Genomic DNA, 20,011 nt, shown 5'->3' on the forward strand with positions numbered 1-20,011 from the left:
AGCTGTACCGCTTGTTTTCACTGGACGCGGATTGCATCCGACGCCGCCTGGACAATTAGCCTTCCTACCAGGCCTCCCGTGGGGCTCACCATGATGTATCTGTTTATCCACGCCGTTTATCCGCTAAAGTGGACCACACCAAGTAGTGAGCTTAGTTTGCATTAAATGCAAGAGCCATCTTGGGTGTGGTCCATTTAAGTGTTGGATCTGCCTTGTTTTTTATCTCATACCTTAAAATGATATGAGAAAATGGATGGACGGCTTAGATAAAAAATAAAAATCACGGTGGGACCCACAGTAGCCCTTGTCGGACGGCTTACTGAACAGGCGGGGTCGGACGCAATCGGCTACCCTTTTCACTCCGGAAAAAGCGAGCTACGTCAAACCACGTGAAAATCAAGTAAATCGAACGGTTCACAATATATCTCGTAGGCCACGTGTCGATAATCTAGCACAGGACTGGCACAGAACAAAATCGAGGTCTCACACCTTTTGTCGCCCGCCTTCGTGGAATGCCCTGCCGGCCCTTGTAACCTAACGCTGCCCACCGACACTCCCCCATCAGGATAACACGAGTCAGATATTTGCACACGTGGCAATATCATTGCCGTGCATTGGTATTTGCACGTGCTGGTTGATGAAGCATACGTCTGCGGAAATAGACAGTGTACCGAAACCAAACGTATAAAACAGAAATTATCTGGTACGCTGGCAGAGCATGACTATCCCTAAACATGCATATATCCAACGTACACGTGGCAAACAGCTTTCACATTGAAGCTTACAAAAAATGGCCATCGTAATTGATTATGAAAGGATGGACAATCCCGACCGTTCCCCATCAAATGAAAGGCTCAAACAAAGGTGAATTATGATTTACCGCTTAAAACCTAACGCCAACCACCGACACTCCAACACAGGATAATACGAGTCAGATCTTTGCACACGTGGCAATACCATTGCCGTGCATCCGGTATTATACGTCTGCGGAAATAGACTGATTGAACGTAACCGACGTATATAAAACAGGAATTATATATGGTACGCTGGCAGAGCATGATTATCCCTAAACGTGCAGACATCCATTGTACACGTGGCAAACATCTTTCAAAATGAAGCTTACAAACAATGACCATCGTAATAGATCATGAAAGGATGGACAATCCTGACCGTTCTCCATCAAATGGATGGCTCAAACAAAGATGAATTATGATTTACGGCTGATATCACTTATTGAATTCAAGCCGGTAACCATTTCATCTATAACAGTCCAATTGGTAGGAGCCGATGGATGCTTCCTCACCACCATGGGCCCTACAAATTCAACGGTCTAGATTGGCACGCATACACTTCACATCTACGGTAGATGAGACATCACAGCTTAAAAATTGGTTAGGCAGTCGTTGTATTGTACCTTTATTATATATGTATAGTGGTTGGGTCAGCAATTGATTAGAGACAAGGTACCGACTCTTAGATTGTGTGTGTGATTAAGAAAATGATTTTTTTTCCAATTCAAGAAAATCATTTTCTTATAATGGAAGGTGGATTGGAAGGTGGTCTCTCTAAATCATTACTTAATTTGCCACGTCTTCGTGACCCTTCCATGGAGTAGTTGATTCCCTCCATTCTGTCATGTGTCATGAAAACCAGTAGGACATGTTTTTCTCACTAGCCGTTTATGGCCTGTCATTGTATAAGTCATATGATGATTAGAGCAATTTCTTTAGTCCACCAATAGATCCAAACCGTTCATTTAGTGGCCCTAACCACCGATTGAGATGGGTTGAAAGATCTCCCTGATCAGATTATCCTAGCAATCTCATTTGATGCCTATAAATTGACGGCTACAATTGTGTAGCTAGCGTGTCAGCATTAGGATAAGGATGTGGAGTGGATTCTAAATCTCATACTAATGCATGGTATCAAACTTTGAAAACAGGAACTTCTTTTCAGCTATTCAAAAGTATGGTTAAAAACTCATTTAGGGCAATAATTTATTTGAGATAAGCAAGTTTGGTTTAAGATTAATTATAAGTAATTTTTTTACTTAAAGTTACTTAATTATTTTAACTTAATAAGTAGAAACCAAGATAAGCAACTTAAAGCATAAGTAGCTTACATGACTTATGATCCAAGCACCCCCTTAATATCATAGTCAAGAGTTTTTTTGGCCTAGGATATGTTAGTAAATTGTTTTTGATGTTTTGCATAACAAAATGGAGTTGCAAAACCTAAAGTATACATAACTTGAAGCATGCCATTTACTTAAGATTCATCGATATGCATAGGCATTATTTAATCGTGACTTACTCCACAAAAGTAATTTTTTTTTATTAATTGTCTACCTACTCCAAACTTGGAATGTAAGTCACCGTTTGAGATGTTATTTGTGTAAAGTCTGACTGCGACGTTTAAACTTTGAATGCTCTTGTTATACATTTTTTAGTCTCTCATTGCTCAAATAAATTAGACTTGAAATCAATTTATTATTAGTTGGTTATAGGTCACAACACAAGCGTCACAACACAAGCATCGTTGACATATGAGTTAGTAATGCATCTATCTCTCACAGCATCTTTGGTCTACTATCGATGATACAACCAATGGCTTATGTTACTCTAAGGGGGTGTTTGGCGCAAGGTATTAGATGGGATCAGGTGGGATAGAATTGCATTTGGTCCTGTGCAATTCTATTCAGCATTTGGAGATGATGAAAAAGGTTAGGATTAGGTGGGAGGGAATTGCATTTAGTCCCATGGAATTGCATCTAGTCCCATGCCGGATTTCCATGAATTTTGAAATCCACTACACATGTGGGCCCCACATTGATGCATGCGTTTATCCATGCCATCCATCCATAGACACTGTTTACACATGACATTCTAGTTATATATGTGTGCAAGTGAACGACATCTGTTGTAAATTTGGTCCATTGATTACAATTCAATGGTCTACCAAACACGATTTTGCTTGCTCCAATATTTTCCCATAGCAAAATTGTTATGCCAAACATGGGATTAGATTACTACAATACCATGGTATTTCAAACATGCAATCATTGTGCAATAATAATGTTAATCTCATCTAATACAATTCAATACCATTCAATTCCACAGACCAAACGGGCCCTAACCATTAGGTTGTACCACCTTTTTTTTGCTCTTCTTCTCGTTTTCTAGCATTGCCCTCAAGCATGATGGCATCTTTACTAAAAAAACCAATCTCCTTGACCCAAAATCAATCATCTCAACCAGGATCTACTACATTTGCTTCCTCTCCAATCTTATAGTCTCCTCAATGGATGTCTTCCCGTTGCTTTTACTCATTCCTTGATCATTCACACCCGATCTGGGACTTGTCGACCCAAAGTCCCATTTACCTTCATAAGTACTTCTTTTATGCCTTTAAACAACCGCTCCCTCTCCATAAGAACCGACATGTTACATGAATGTTGGAAAAGGTCTTGTTATGGATGAAGCTACAATGATTAATGAGTTGAATGCTTTATGGAAAACAAAACATAATTGGATTAAGTATATGAACCTAATGAAAATAAAAATAAAAAGATTTTATAAATAGTAATAAGATTAACTATAAATTAATCATTCAAATTAGATAAGTGAATTGGATAAATTATTCACTGGCAAAAAAAATGAAGGATTTAGCTAGTAGTACAACTACAATCCGAAATAAAGTAGGAAGGATTATAAAAAGACAAGAAAATATTTCTAACTCTAAGTATAAAGATTAGTCCTAAGGAGATGTGAGTTCCCGGCTCTTCTACTTCAATGTTGTTGGCTATAAGTTGATCAATTGTATGGTACGAAGCTTGCTTAGCAACCTCTCTCTCTCTCTCTCTCTCTCTCTCTCTCTCTCCATAAGAACCCACGAATGTTGTAAAAGATTTTAATTGCAAGCTACAATAATTATTTTAAATGCTTTATTTAAAAACAAAACATAGTCACTATTTTCCAACTCCTTTGTTTCTAACATTGTTGTTTGCAAATGAGTTTATAAAATATAACAATAAATTGATTAATCAATCGCACAATACAAAGCTTGCTTGATAGCCAAGGGCTTAAACAACATGTTTTGAAATACAAGGAAGCATTTAATCCTAGGTTAAAAAGGTCTCACAAGGAAGCATTTAGCTCAGTCAAGAATGTAATTCTTCACAAAATGTTAATGCATGGGTTTGTTTATAGCAACAACCATTAGGACTTGTCAATCTAATTAAGTTATCGTCATCATGTTTGTAGCTTACACAGGACTATCCATGGCATTAAACTGCCTCTAGGACATGGTTCACTAGCTTTGGCTCATATGTACTTGAGCTTGATTTCATCTACGACTCAACTGCCTATACTTTGTTTCATCGATCGTTAGGCAGTCTCATGGTATTAATGTACTTGTTTTATACATTGATGACATGATTCTCGACAGGCTGTAATCAATAATTCATGGATCCTCTTATTACTAAACTTAGTAGTCGATTTGAAATTAAAGATCTTAGTGATCTACATTACTTTGTTGGCATTCAAACTACATGATTGTCATTGAGACTAACCTTAAATCAAAACCAAATATGCTCTTGATCTATTGATGCGCTAGCCGAAACTCTCACCTCTTGTCATGTCAAAATGCAGATAACGTAACCTAACATTACCGGATCCTTACTCTTGATCCGGTGGTAGACTCTCAGGAGTTTCAACACCCGGTCAAGGGTTCGAGTATCCATATTTTAAAAATAAAAAATAAAAAACCTAACATTAATCATGTGGTCAATCAAGTTTGTCAATTCTCACAATAGCTGCGCACTGCACATTATATGAGAGGACTCTATATTTTGAATTATATTTCATCACTCCAGTGTCATAACACCCATCACTCTACTTCAAGGCTATAATTTTTTTAACCTCATATTTTAACATAAAAACAACCAAAACAACTCATAATGTCGAAATTTTATTGCAAAAGCAAAACTATTGCATTCTTGCATCTACTATTTCCGCTTCTAGATATGGTCATTCCTATATCTTGCTTCTAATCCAGTTCTACATGCTTGCACTAAGCACATCTTTATGAAGGGTTTCTCTGCAAATAGATTTCTCTTATTACCTAACAAACCAACCATTCAACCTTCTGGGGGGCCACCTTTTACAGGAGGATGTAGAGAGATCACCCTACGATGGACTTTTCTTAAGCTTGATGTAACAGTTTCACGGTTGGCGTGTAAATCTCAATCTTTTATATTTCCATTGTGAATACAAGTTATTCAGTGGATTCCAAATCACAAACTTCCATAGGGAGAATTTTGGGGCACATCCCATACACAAATGGAATATTCCAAATATAAGCCCCACACGTACCTTTAAGATTCACACGTGCTAAGATGACATGTGTGCAAGTGTGACATCCAATCTCTGCATACAATGTGGGCCTATTCATGAACATGATCAAGTGAAAAAAGCCAATCCAATGATCATAGGGCCACACTTGTATGCAGAACGTGGACAACTGGCAAGTTTGTTTTGAACCATCTATTATTTCGGTGGAGGGCGGACCCACCTATTTTTGATGTAGACCATTTGCTAACTGGGTCCACCATGTTGTTTAGATGTCCAACGCATGCGCCATAATGGAGCTTGTGCAGTGTGTAAATGTGGATGTAGGTAGGCTTCAGTACTCCACATAAAACACAGACACTCTCTAACTCATCTCACCCACTATTTGGACGGTTCAGATGAAGTTTTTGCATGTGGATTTGTGCATGGGTATTATCTCACATGGCACCTCTCGTTTTGGCCAACCAACAGCATTCATCTGAGGTAGCTCATGACAAATCAAAGTAAATGCCTGACCTGTCTATATCCATGTCCAGTATTGTCTTCATACAGAAACGAAAGATCATTAAAAGAGAGAGGCCTACTGCACCTGGAGTTGATTGTGGTCCACATGTAGATCTTAATAGCATGTTTGGATGCACTATTGGATTAGATTGTGATCGTTGGTCTTATTCGAGTAAACAATGCATGTATATTCATTGATATTAAAATCTAGGTCCAATTGGCAATTACATTGGCATGTTCGGTTTTCAATTTCCTGTGGATTGCACATCTTTATATTTTACAAGTACAAGTGTAAATGAGCCATTATAAAGATGTGCTCGGAGCCGGTTTGGTTTTTTAATTTACTACAAAATAGTGTAAATGAGTTGTTATTATCATTTTCAGTTGTTTGTTTAAAGAGAAATTATCATGGGTTTGATTCCCGTAAGGAATAGGTACTCATTCCCGGCCAGTGGCATCATTGCTGAGTGATCGCTTCCTATCTAGCTGAAAAAGGTGGTCCGGGAGCTTCCTCTCTCCCAGCAAGCAAGACTAGATGGGATCACCACTTCTCAATAATGGACTTCCTTGAATTCTTTCTGAGCCTTAAATGTCTTTTCATAGATTCTCAAACCTCCGACAGAAAGAATTTCCATGCATGCGCTTCGGAGTTGCCTTCCCCTCAATCCCCGAGGGGCTATGTTCTCAATCGGCGAAGCCTCACATCTCTTGCTTGCCTAGTTACTAGCTGTTTTTTATACCTTTATACTCTTGATCCTATTCCTAGCCCCCTCAATCATGAGTTTAATACACTTGTAAATGAAGTAGGTAGAGTAAATTGTAATCATTACATTTTTGCATCATAAAACTATCATTTATACCGTGATTTCTAGGTGGGGAAAAAAAAATATATAACAAAATCATCATTGCAATTAAATGCAAGTGATGTCACCACACAATTACAAGAGTATATTATCATTACATATTTACCATAAATAATTTATGGTTGTAATTGAAAAACCAAGCACACACTAAGTAGAATAAACAATGATAACATATCCATTCTCATAATAAAATGCAAGTGATGTCATCACAAAATGACGTAAAGTTATTACCTATTTTAAACCATTCATTGATGCAATTGGAAAACCAAACACCTCTTAAAAATAGGGGTGTGAATGAGCCAAGTGGTCTAGCCCGGCCCTTAAACATGGCCTGATGGTTGGGCCCAAGTCAATTGTAGATGGCTAACCAGTTGAAACACCAACCATCAAGTGGCCCAAGTCAAAGCATTTTTTTATTTTATCATGTTTCAACGCCCAAAACCATTTATATTTCGGGACTTAATTAAAAAGAAATTTTAAACTATACTTATTTCAAACCTTTGATCATTTCACCTGTTCTTTTATAATGATAAGCCAAGCCTTTCTAGGACTAGGGCTGACCCAGGGCAAACCCGGGCCGTAGCCTAGCCCATTGCCTCCCTTAATTAAGATCTTCAACTGTCCTTGTAGGGAACACTACAACAAAACATGGGCAAGTTCAATCATGAAACTATTCACTTGTGCATCCAAACGTGTCTTAATCAACTAGCCAGCTTGGGCTTGATTTTTCAAAGGGCATACGTGTCCATCAAAGGCATGTCTGATGCTTTGTAAGCTGTGGTCACAACTTGTGTAGCCATCAGATAGTTACGGCACACACGTGCATTAAAAGGCTTTGATTACAGTGGGCCTCGAAAGTCGAAATCGATGTAGGTGGATCTGACTCGGATTCGGTAGTGACTTTTCTAGTACCCAGCTCGGTATGGTCCTCGAAATCCTGGACCCTACTATGATGTATGTGTTTTATCCACGCCGTCCATCTTTTTTTTTTTAGATCATTTTAGTGCATTAGCTCAAAAATGAGGAAGATTTAGACCTCAGATGGACCACACCACAGGAAACAATCTGGATATTAACTTCCACCATTGAAACCACCGAAGGGCCATGGTGTTGTTTATTTGTCATCTAACGTGTTGGTAAGTGGATGAAGGCTAAACACAAATATCAGCTTGATCCAAAACTTTCGTGGCCCTTAAGAAGTTTTTAATGGTGGGCATTCAATCACCACCGTTTCCTATGGTGTAGTCACCTGAGACATGGATCTGCCTCGTTTTTGGGTCCATGCCCTAAAATGAGCTGAAAAAAATGAATGGACGGTGTGGATAAAACATAAGCAACATGATGGGACCCACAGAGCTTTTCTAGCACCGAATCCGAGTCCAAGTGTATCATACGTAGGAGAAATGATAAGAAATTATGACACATGTGGCAGCTAGGGATACGTGTGAGAATTTAGAACCTCTGGCTCGAAAATCTAGTTGATATGGTCATAAAGCGGACCCTATTTGTCAAAAGACGACGTTTAAACGAAAATGAGGCATCTGCACATTTCGTGTACACGTGTGGCCACCTGATGGTCAGTGCGGTCGAGAAAGCATGACGAGCAGCTCAGATATCATGCACGTATGCCTCATCATGACCCCTTGCAGCTAGCTTAGGCCGAAGGTGGGACGTTATGCTAGACTGTAGCCCACCTCTACTTTACTTGCTTGGCCCATGAACAAGTGATCCAGACTGTTCATCTGATGGGCCCTGTTCTCCAACGGACCATGCTCCGTGACTGTAATTTCGTAGCCATCCAAAAATTATATGATCCTTAACCGCATATATTTCCAGTTTGTACTGGTGGGCCCACATTTATACCTTGGGTCAGAAAGTGGATGGACCATTTCACAAAGACCTCCCAAATAGGAAGGTACTGGCCAATCGGTGTTTGGGCTTTTTTTCTGTTAATTGCTGGCTGCTGCCGTATTTCTCATTCTACCCGTCCATCTGCAAGCCACCAATTCCAGCTTTAGGATTCTCCCATCAAGGAGATTTCACTGTTCTCTCCTATTTTTGCCCTTTTCTCCATTGAATATAGAGCTGATGTCTTTCTTCTCTGCCATAGTCTGAGGTCCCTGGACCACCTGAAAGGTTTTTTATGTTTTTGTTTTTTTCTGGCATGGGCCGTACTGTGAGGGCCACCGGAAAACGGACCTGGATCATCCTAAAGCTGGAATTGGTGGCCTGCATTCCTATTTTGTGCATTCCCTGGTTTGGTACTACATTCCAAAGAAAAGGGACCAATCTCGTGGCCAGGAATTACATTATCTGACGACCAGAGAGTACTCAAGATATACTTGGGTTTTCAGTTTGTATAATGACCCAGACCACTACTCCATTGGACCCTGACATGATTAAACCAATCCTGACTGATGATGCAATTTTCCAATGGACCTTTCTCGGACCCTTGGGACACCTACACACAAGAAACAAAAAACAAAAGGAAGACCCTGGCTAATGCAGAGACCCCTCCAACGCCAAAGTCCAGGATATGGGCCTTTGTAAAAAATGGTTCAAGGGAAAAGAGTCACCGATCTTTTTAGGTTTATGAGTTGCGTGCCTTTTACTGTCTAAGGCCTGCCCTATTTATACGAGAGGGAAGATTAGCCAATCAAAAGACCTTCTCTATTAGAAGAAAGATCACACCATTGGAGATCTTCTCTGTTTGGGAATCCTAATATGCCGGGGATCGCCCTTAAATCATGGATGTCTGAGATCTCCAAGATCTTGACCTTATCTTTTTAAGATCTTTAGGCCATTGATAGGCCCATCCAACCTCTTTAGGCAAGACTCAATAGTAAATCAACCTTAGAGGCAAGGGTTATGCCAACCTATGGTTAGGCCGACTTATCTCCAACCTTTGGTTAGGCCAACCTATTCTATGGTCGCACCGATCTAGGTCAGGCCAACCTATCTTATCGTCGTGCCGACCAATAATAACACCGACCTATCTTTTGGTCAGCCCTTCCCTGCCGGTAGTTCTCTCTCAAACAATTTGGCCTATTAGTTCATGCTAGTTGCAGATTCGACCTCTTTTAGCGGACCATCCTATTTTTCCCATAATACTTGACAATTCAATTTTTGGCTTAGACAGTCAAGAAGATACACCATCGGTACATATTCAACTGAAAAAGGCCAAACAACAGCAGCCATGACCACCGATGACATTTTTGAGGCGTGGTCCATGTAGGGTGGAACCCAACAGACCAATGGTCTGGATGACTAAACCACAGACCCCACCTATACGAACCATATCATACGGATCAGGTATAGTTTATTTCCTATTTAGCATCCTGCAAGTTGACCGACTTGCAAATGGGAGGAATTGAATTGAATGATACACAGCAGAGGTTCTCAATTTTGGTAAATGGGGCCCATGTTTCAATGATCTAGACCAATGCTCTGTTATGTCCCACAGTTGGATGGACATGCCTCCAGTGTGCAGCCTGTTCCCTGTGATCGTTGCACCAACTTGACTGATTGTCATTCAAACGGCTGACGTGTCGGAGATCCAAACCAATCATCAAGTAGGCCTTACCTTGGGTGGGTCGCTTCCAAAAATCCACACCATTTGGAGGATCTTCTTCAGAAAAATATGATGGTTCAAGGAATTTTGGTGGAGCTTTTGTTATAACCATCCATTTTCCCCCCAAGAGTAATCTAATCGAATGGTTAGGATCTCTGCAATATGAACATTGGGGAGTGACCCATCCAAGATAGAGCCTACCTCATAATAAATCCTGATCTTGTCCACGGTAGTCTATCCGTAAAAATAAAAAATAAACAATAAGAGGATGAAAGGCCACAAAGGCTGTAAAAGATAGAAGCAATGCCTCAGTTAAATGTATAGTTTACAATCTGGGCAGAGCTACGAGAAAGGTGGGGAAACAGAAATTACTGCCACCTACAAAAGAAGAAAAAGTATAACAATTTCTCAAAAATATGGGGAAAAATACAAAGACCGCTTCGCCATTTCCATTTCTTTCTCCATCGCTCTAATGCGGTCTTCACCTGTCTTCCCTTTATTGTTCCTTCCGAGCTTTGGGCCGGCCAGCCTTTGCTGGTTTGATAATATAACCCAGAAGGATCAATGCAATCGGAACAATGGTTCCAATGTAATACACACTCCCATATGAAGCAAGTGTTTCGTGCAAGCTCAACACCTTCAAAAATAAGTATGGAATTAAAACTAATGCAAGCATAGCTTATCTTTTTTTCAAGGGATTAGGTTAGCTGCATGGCCGAGGGGGCACATATATTGAAATTAATAGGGAAATGTAGGAATGCGCATAACATGCAGTGATCAGGAAAAAGCATATTTTCCACCATCCAACTGGTGAGTGGGAATCTCAACAGACATTTCAAACTAGACTTTCGAAAATTCGGATTTTGAAATGGTTTCTAGATTCCTGCCAAGTGCCAACCATCTTTAAAGATGGGTGGACCAGACTCCCAGTGTGCATATCATGCCCAAATTAAAAATAGCTGACTTTAAATTGTGAAATGCTTTCATTTTACTTGTGCAGGAAAAAAAAGAAAAGATACAGATATAAACGAAAAACACACACACACACACACACACACACACACACACACACACACACACACACAGAGGTTTGACTTTCACGATCCCAAAATCCCTAGACGATCGGTACTTCGCAATCAATTCAGTAAAAAATTAGTTATGAAAATGGCAAAAAAGAAGAGAAGAAAAGAAAGGGGCAAAAAAGAAGAGAAAAGAAAAGAAAGGCAATATCATATTTCGGCTAGTATACAGTTTTGATTTTCAGAAGGGGATTTGAAGTAGAAAGGAGAAGACCGCAGAATAAGAACTTACCATGAAACCAACGCAGGAATAGTTCAAGACCAGTAATGTATATGCAAAGTTTGAAAATGCCAGTATTGTCCGAAGAAAACCCAACTTCGAGGGAACAGCTTGCTGCCATCTGTATATAGCTGCTCATAGACAGAATTAAATAAGTTAAAGATAACAATGACAAAATCAATCAAAAAAAACATTCATGAAGCAACCCTCAACTAGAGAATTGTTCAACAACCTCCCTCAAGTATGAATAGAGGAGAGCAAGATACCTCTTGAACCAGCAATCATTAGTGCTGATTGAACGAAGAATATGAGATATCCAGGGTATAATCCCTGCAAATTAGTAAAGATGACCAGAGAGAATGAATTAATGGGCTCAATGCTATAAAAGATAATAATGGTTATTTTCATTGTATTGAGCCTCCTGATATCACCACCAACATCTGCTCTCTCATACTTCATGAACTAGAGAAATTGGGGATTGGAGGTGATGAGTTCGAAGGGGCTTCAAAGGGATGATCATGATAATAGAAATCTGGAATTACATGGCAAGGAAAAAGGTAGAACTAGGTATAGTCATGATAACAGAAATCAGGAATTTCCAAAGGTAAAAATTAGGTGATATTTTTCAAGAAACTAAATAAGATACAGCAGGCACTCAGAACTGACAAGTCCGTTTGGTTGCTACTTGCTAATGAAGCATGTGAAATCTTCAGATTTTGAACTCTACTCATACCCTTTAAATGCAAAAGGGCGCTAATCACCTACAACCAGTTGTATGCTAAAATTCACTTTTTATGCCTTCAGAAATTTTGTTTTGAATTTTCCCTCGAAAATATGTGATATTGCCAGGGGCAGGATGGTTGCAACTTGTAAGAATTAACCTACAGTTGGTTGTATGTGATCAGTCCTCATTGCAGAAAATGGTGAACATCACATCTGCAAACTATATAGTTTCAGAGAATAGACACAAACTGAATGGGAACCTCAAGATTCTCAACAGACATCAGCATGTTGTTACTTCTATAACAAAAGGGGAAAAGAATGTGTTGATGTAAGTTGTGGACAAAATAAGCCTAGAAAAATAAGGTCTTTTTTTCTCCATGTTCTCCTGAAATTCTATCGTCCAAGATATAGATCAGAGTTTGCAAGATGCGATAGTTACGAAAGAAAGCAGAAACATTGGTGGGTTCACTTATCAAGTTAACAAAGCAATCCCCAGATAGGCGGAAAGGCTATACTCACATGCCAAACAGCGCTAACAGTCTGTGTCGCCAGCAACTGAAGAAATCCAGGTTTCTTCCCTTTCTGAATGAGCCTTTCATACACATCTAAACACCACAAAAAGGTAAGATTGCATGGAGTAACTACAGACTACAAGATTTCTGGATACTTGCATCCTGGTATTTAGATAGATATTCGCGAAGTCAGCGGTATTGATCATAAAAAAAGAATAGACACTACTTTATTAGCACTACAAACAAAGTCATCATACATTGGATTGCAACTGCCTCATAGTTTACTTCAGTTTCCTTTAAATTGCTGCTTCAAACACTTAGTACTGAGATGCAGGCAATTTGTTAATGCAAAGATTAATCAAAATATGCATTGTCGCAGCAATAACACAAGGAAAAAAACCCTCAATCCAGACTGAACCATGAAAGGATCACCTCTTGGGCTATAGCCCAACAATCACAGTGACTGACAAATCCTAACCATCCAATCACTGACTGTAGCACATTGAACGTAGCGCATTGTCCATTTTCTTTTCAGTTGTCCACTACTAGATCACCAATCAGAGAGCTAGGATCACCAATTGGAGCAATATTCCAACTGATGGTGAATCCAAGGGGTGGCTTTCTCAACTGGATGGCCTGGAATGGCAAGCATGTGTACCACTTACAGTATGATCAAGACCACTATGTTATCATGTTGTAGGCCATGCTATTATTCATCTTCCAATTCAGAAGTTTCATATTTTTCTATCCTGATAGAGATGAGGAAACCCTTTGCACTGAATTTCTGGGGAAATGAACTAAAAAACCATCAGGTCTTTATTGGAAGGTTGTCATGTGCAGGGACCACCACTTGCCAAAGTCTGGGTCCCATGCCTGATCAGCTTCTGTTGGCAATCCCCAAATAGGACAACTGTCCAAGTAGAATGTGTGGCTGCACAATATGTAGGGCTGGAGTTTAGCTTCCCCTCAGGATGTGCTACTTGAGCATTTATAGCATTTATACATGTTGGTATCAAATCATAGAAATAGAAGTTTTAATAGTGTAAAAGCCCAAACCTTTTTTTTTTTTTTTGAAAGAGTAAAAGCCAAAACTGTCTGTCACTCTGTTAAAGCGTATAGTATTTATCTTGGCAGGGAAGAGTAGAAACTCACAATAACGTAGCCAGGTGCTGACTTGTATGTTCCACACAAGAGGTAGCTCGACCGCACTCTTTGCAAACTCAACACCAAGAATATCAACATTTTTCGCATGGTCCCATTTGGGACTGGGAGGGACAGAATCAGACCATCCACTGAACCCCAAACCAGATATGATGATGGAAGCCTCCGAGATTGACCAGACAAAATAGTACTTCCAACGCGCTGTAAATCCAGCCATGTACTGGTAGCCCAGCCGTTTCCAGAATCCCCATTCTTGGTATATTGGATCCGTAAACACAGACAGTGGAAAATGAGGTACCAGATACAGGTAGAAGCCCATGCATATTGCAGCTTGAACAACAGCACGCAAGGTAGCTCCATAAGGTGATGGTGATGGTCCTTTCTGAGAAGGGCTCCAAATCTGCACAAGTGAAGAAAATTATTAATCAGGAGTCCTTAACTTCACATCAACATGTATGCAAAAGGTTGCGATAAAAGCTCATATACCCACCCCTTTCTTTTCCGTCCATTCAAGATAATCCTTCATTTCATAAACTGGGCCGGCAAAGTGGCTGCCACAGCAGAGACAGTAACCAAAATATTCAATTAACGAAGGGCATCGAAGCAATCGATTTTTCTTCTGTGCATCACGCAAGCCTTCTTCTTTCAATAACCCATCATTGTAATTTATTGAGCATGAAATGACTTTCAGCGTCAGCACCATTAGAGCTCCTATATTTGAAAAAGATGACACCAGTGATTCACCATTAAACTTTATTTACAAGATGAAATAGTAAGACTTTTGCCAATCGCTAATGCATGCATCGAGAAAATAAGTCTCCTTGAGAGTGACAAGTGCTAAATCCCCCCCAAAAAATAACAACGTGGTCAAGACCTAAGAGCTCAAGCTTGTGAGATTGCTGTCCAAATTAGAGGAACTGAAACTCGAGAAGACATTAAGAGATTCTCTCTTTCTCTCTCATCCCCCGGATTTGGCCTTTTCTTTTTCCCCTGAATATGGTTGGTTTTAAATTACAATGAGTATTTAGTTGATTTCCCAAACTAAAACTAAATTTCAGAAAGTAAACAATCTGTAAGATTATGAGAAAGGCTTTCAGTAACGCATTAGAGGCATTTATAATATGGCATCAAACATGTTTCATTTTTGCTGAAAATTTAGTAAATTATAGGGTAGTTGTCAGAAACTGACCAAGTGAAGAATTCAAACGTGAGTTCTCATTCAGGTGCTCAGTTTCTATGGTTATGTTATTTAGTACCATTGCAGACTAATGGACGCAGTGCAATAAAGAAGAGCTAATATTACACATTAATTAGTAATTTGTGGAATGCATCAGATATTTCAATTTCAAATCTTGTGGAGTGAGAAGATTACCAATACAAAGGTAAGAATTAGGCAAGAAGGCACCAAGTAATAACCAGACATGCCTGGTTGAAGTAATTCAGCTGGAGAATATATTCTACCAGTGAGGGTTTCAACATGGTGCCCCTAACAAACAAAGGGAACTTAAGATGTGGCAATAGACAAGGAAGAAAACACCATACCTGTCAAAGAAATGTCCATGCCAAAGCATATCATTTGCACCAACTGTTCCAATATTCTAGTCAAGACTCATGCTCGAGTTGCTAGTTTGATCAAAATGAGAAGGAAGCTAGGTACAGAGAATGTGAAGAATGTTGTAATAAGCAGGTCACAAAATAAGAATGTGAAGATACCTCGTTTCAACACTGCGGTCTTGGTATCGATCCCTAGTGGGGGTGGCTAACAGTGTAGTGTCAACTGACAGTGGGGTGTACTAACAAGCTAACAAAAAATAAAACTAAAAATAAGCAGGTCACAAAATAGCATCTCACTTTCATACAATAGTAGATTTTCTTTCATATTTAGTACGTTAACAATCATACTGATGAATATATATTAGTGTGCAATTATCATTTATATTAATATAAAGTACAACATCTGTAACTATGAAGCACACTTCATGGAAGTTCCATGAAGTTCACAGATCACCCCTGAAGCATCTCCACCATACGCATGGCACATTTATGTTGATCAGGACCATAGATTCGGTAGACCACCATAAGGATGGGGCTGCTGACTAAAGATCAAGGCAGCCAGACAATATTAGCCCTTTGATCGGTGACATGCAAATCGATGGTTATTGGTTACAAAATGAGCAGCAGTCAACATTCGACAGGGCACAACTCAGAATAGTCAGAACATGAGGATCATCCAATCAGTGAAATATTTAGGCCAAAACTCAATGCACATAGTAGCTCACCAGATCAATGGACCTGACCACCATGCACCCATGTAAGTTGGAGGTATCTGAGGTGGCGGTCCTACCCCTAGTCCCCAAGGCAAACTACCTTGAGTACATGGCACAGAGCACTAAGGAAATGAGATGTAATTGTGAGCTACGTTCGTTCATGTCTCAACTTGTTAAAGCATCCTCGTGTTTAAGTTAGATTAGTAATAAATAGAGAAAACCTTAGGCATGGTCTATATGCTAGGCAGATAATGCGCCCAAGGAAAGCGGAGACTGATCGTTTTCCTAGAGGAATGGGAAGGTTTTGGGAATCATACCATGCCAATGATGCTGGGGTTCTCCACTGCTGTAATCATGGCACATACCTCAAATCAGAACCACCGGAACAATGGGACCCACTATAGATTATCCCCGAAATTAGATGGATTATGAATTGGGAATTGCTTTAGCTCATGGAATGGGAACAGTTGTGCGTACGGTTGTACCTCAATACCCACATGTTTCAACAATAACCACAGTAATGTAAAGGAAATGTGCAATGATTACAAGTTACCTTCCCCGTCTACTGACGACATCTACATTTGACCGCTGACTCCTATGTTTGGTTTTTAAGTGGTAAAATCATAACGATTGCATTTTTACATTTATTTAGTGTCAAATCATCACCGAAATACCGTGATGTCGCTATTTGGATTCGAGATTTTCACTGTAATACCAAAGAAAGTGCAATGATTACAATACCTTTACCTGGCTGTCTCCTGAATACATCTGCATTTGGCCAACGATTCCCATGTTTGGTTTGACAGCAGTAAAATCATAATGATGACACATTCCTTTACATTACTAGGGTAATTGGAAAATAAACAAGCCCTAGGGGTAGGATCATGTGGGTTGCTCCAGTTCATACACTAAATCTATCCAATATGATTATACATACAAATTTTTATTGTAATTTATATAACAAATGATGAATGTTATTATTATAGATCCCGCATGCACAGTCACACCACTATATTACAAGCATGCTGTTGCACAATCAAAGCATAAATATCAGCTTCTAATAGATTCACACTATTACTTAATCAACACTAACAACAGCATAGGACCATATTTCGGGTTGGTAAAAATGGCGACCTGGATTGCAAATTACCCAAAATCTGAATTGCGCAGTTCAGAACAAAAAACGTAGGGGAATTGCCAATTTAGGTAAAATTGAGTAGACCAACCTGACCTTCAAGTACTGGGCCTTCATTTCTTGAATTTGAACCATTTACTACTTTTCGTTTTCACCATCCGTTAAATTTCCACCAATAGGCCGGTAGTATTGTGCTTTTAGAGACATTTTTTTGGTTAGAATCCATCAACAGCGGGTCCCACGATTTGGGTGGTTTGGATTCAAGGCTCACGCCATCCATACTGGTGCGGGATGTGCACCTGCGCCTCAGTCTTGGTCTAAGCCCAGCAACCAATCTCTCGTTTCTTAAAGCAGTTTCAATTTCAATTTTCATCTCATTTCTTAAAACAGTTTCAATTTCAATTTTCCAACGAAAATAGGAAACATGCACACAACAAGATCTTGAAAGAGAAGCTTGTTTACCAGTTCCATCAATGCCTCCTTCCTTCCATGCATCCCCACTCATGTAGTACACATGGCTGCACAAACACAGAAATTACACACGAGTCAGGCCGTGCTGAATAAAGCGGGACCCAAATCGAGATCCGGGACGCTCGACGACACAATAGGCCAATTAGATAATCCCAACACTGCCGGAGCTTATGAATCGGATCCGGACCGTTCGGATCTATTTAACTTACCATCCGATGAGGTATCCGAAGCCAGCGAAGAAGGTGATGATGCCACAGTAGCGGCGGCAGAAGAGCATGGACGCGTATCCAAGGGTCATGGGGACGAGGAAATGGAGGTTGAAGGAGAATCCGAAGGAGAGGTAGGAAAGGACGGCCCCCGAGAAGGCGGCGTAGATGTGCTTGAGGAGGGGCCCACCTGGGACGAGGCGCCAGATGAAGCTGACGGGTATGGTCGCGACAAAGCAGAGGAGGAAACGAGCAACTGGGACAGAGACTCCGATCGCTGACGCCATGGAAGCAAGTTCCAGATCCATGGCTGCTTCCGCTTCTTCTGCTGCTGCAGCTGCCGCTCTTGTTTTGGAGCGGGGGAGATTATTTGGAAGGGGTTTTCTTGATAACTGAAAAACTTTCGCTACTCTGGCGGAGTGTGATAGCCGATACGCACGCACTTAGAAATCGCATACGTGGCGTACAGAAACTCAGATGAAACAGTCCAAATTGTGAACGTGAATCAAAATTTACGCTTATTTGATTATCTTCTTTATGGATTGGTAGCTTTTATTGGACAGTTAAAAATGAAAAACATCCAACGGTCCTATTTTAACAAACAAGTGTCCATGAATCAGAGGCTAGGATGGTCATACAATCTGATTTTGGGACTGATTTAGAGGCAGTGAATTCTTTAATTTAGGCTGTTTAATTCGAATTAATGTGTGCCACATGTATAATTTCTCAGTTATCAAACATCATATGTTTTTTGAATATCATCCAACTTTCCTTTCAGGAGAGGGAAGGGATAGGTATTTGATTCTGGCTGCCAATGACACTTCATGCGCAGGAACTTTGCAAGCTATGCACATGTCATGTTGACTCACATTAAATCTACCAAGCCGTGGAAACCTACATTTCTAAGTAACAGTTCAGCAAGAAATCCTAACCTCTGATTCGCTGAGACTTGTCCGTTAGGATATGATCGCCGTATATTTTTCATTTTAGACTGTATATTTTCATTTTAAACCGTCTAACTTGTTGCTCAGCTTCCTCTGCATGCGCACGTTCAATGTTAACCACATAAAATCAATATACATATATATATATATATATATATATATATATATATATATATATATATATCAAATGCCAGGCTAATTCAAACACAAGAGACAAAAGTATAAAAATTTAACAAATTTGATAAAATATTTACTCCACAAGCATTAATATAGAACTTTATCTTCCATTAACAAAATAAATTAATTAATTAAGAAAAAAAGAGAAATTAAATTTGAAGGCTTACCTCTATATTACTATTTATAAAAATAAAAAATAAAATAAAAAGGCATGTTGTTAAACAACGTGAATCTATGAGTCTCTTATCTCTTCTATTTAAATTTACTATTTATAAATTTTATATTTTCTAAAAAAAAAAAAAAAAACATGCGGTTGAACCATGCGAATCTATAAATCTCTTATTTCTTCTATTTAAATTGGTTTGGCTTTTATTTTTATTTTTTTGGATCTAGGCCTTCTTTCTTTTTGTGTGATTTTTTATTATTGGCATCAGGTTTATAGGTAAAGTTGTTCAACACAATAAAAGGTGTTTGGATTGTAAGTTACTTGAGATAGTCTACTTGTGCCGTAAATTGCTGATCTTGATTTTTTACTTATTAAGGGAGCGTTTGAGTTATAAATTACTTTGGATAAGTTACTTATGTCATAGGTAGGTAACTTATTTTGATCTCTACTTAATCACCGAATGAGTATGTTGTTTACTAACAACATATTTATTATTTAAAAAGTAGAAAAATATATTTAGTTTCAAACATCATAAGTAATTATTCTAAAAGCTTACTTGGTCACCTTTACATTCATTGTCCATTATATGGGGCCAACTTTTAATGTGGATTATTCATTATCTAGGGCTCCACGTTTAATGTGAGTCGTTCATCACAAAGGCCTC

General features: G+C 39.2%; 1 protein-coding gene across 1 annotated transcript; it reads right to left on the minus strand.

Annotated features, from left to right (window-relative positions):
- Nucleotides 1–10,552: 10,552 nt before the first annotated feature.
- Nucleotides 10,553–18,433, minus strand: LOC131232496 (lysophospholipid acyltransferase 1-like). Its single transcript, XM_058228767.1, has 8 exons — nt 18,064–18,433; nt 17,846–17,901; nt 14,472–14,692; nt 13,973–14,381; nt 12,828–12,913; nt 11,852–11,915; nt 11,598–11,716; nt 10,553–10,923 (listed from the first exon to the last, which is right to left on the minus strand). The coding sequence occupies exons 1-8, from the start codon at nt 18,366–18,368 to the stop codon at nt 10,783–10,785; spliced, it is 1,401 nt and encodes a 466-aa protein (XP_058084750.1). The 5' UTR covers nt 18,369–18,433; the 3' UTR covers nt 10,553–10,782.
- Between the last annotated feature and the right edge of the window lie 1,578 nt (nt 18,434–20,011).

Source organism: Magnolia sinica, chromosome 18, assembly GCF_029962835.1.
Source record: "Magnolia sinica isolate HGM2019 chromosome 18, MsV1, whole genome shotgun sequence".
Taxonomy (NCBI): domain Eukaryota; kingdom Viridiplantae; phylum Streptophyta; class Magnoliopsida; order Magnoliales; family Magnoliaceae; genus Magnolia; species Magnolia sinica.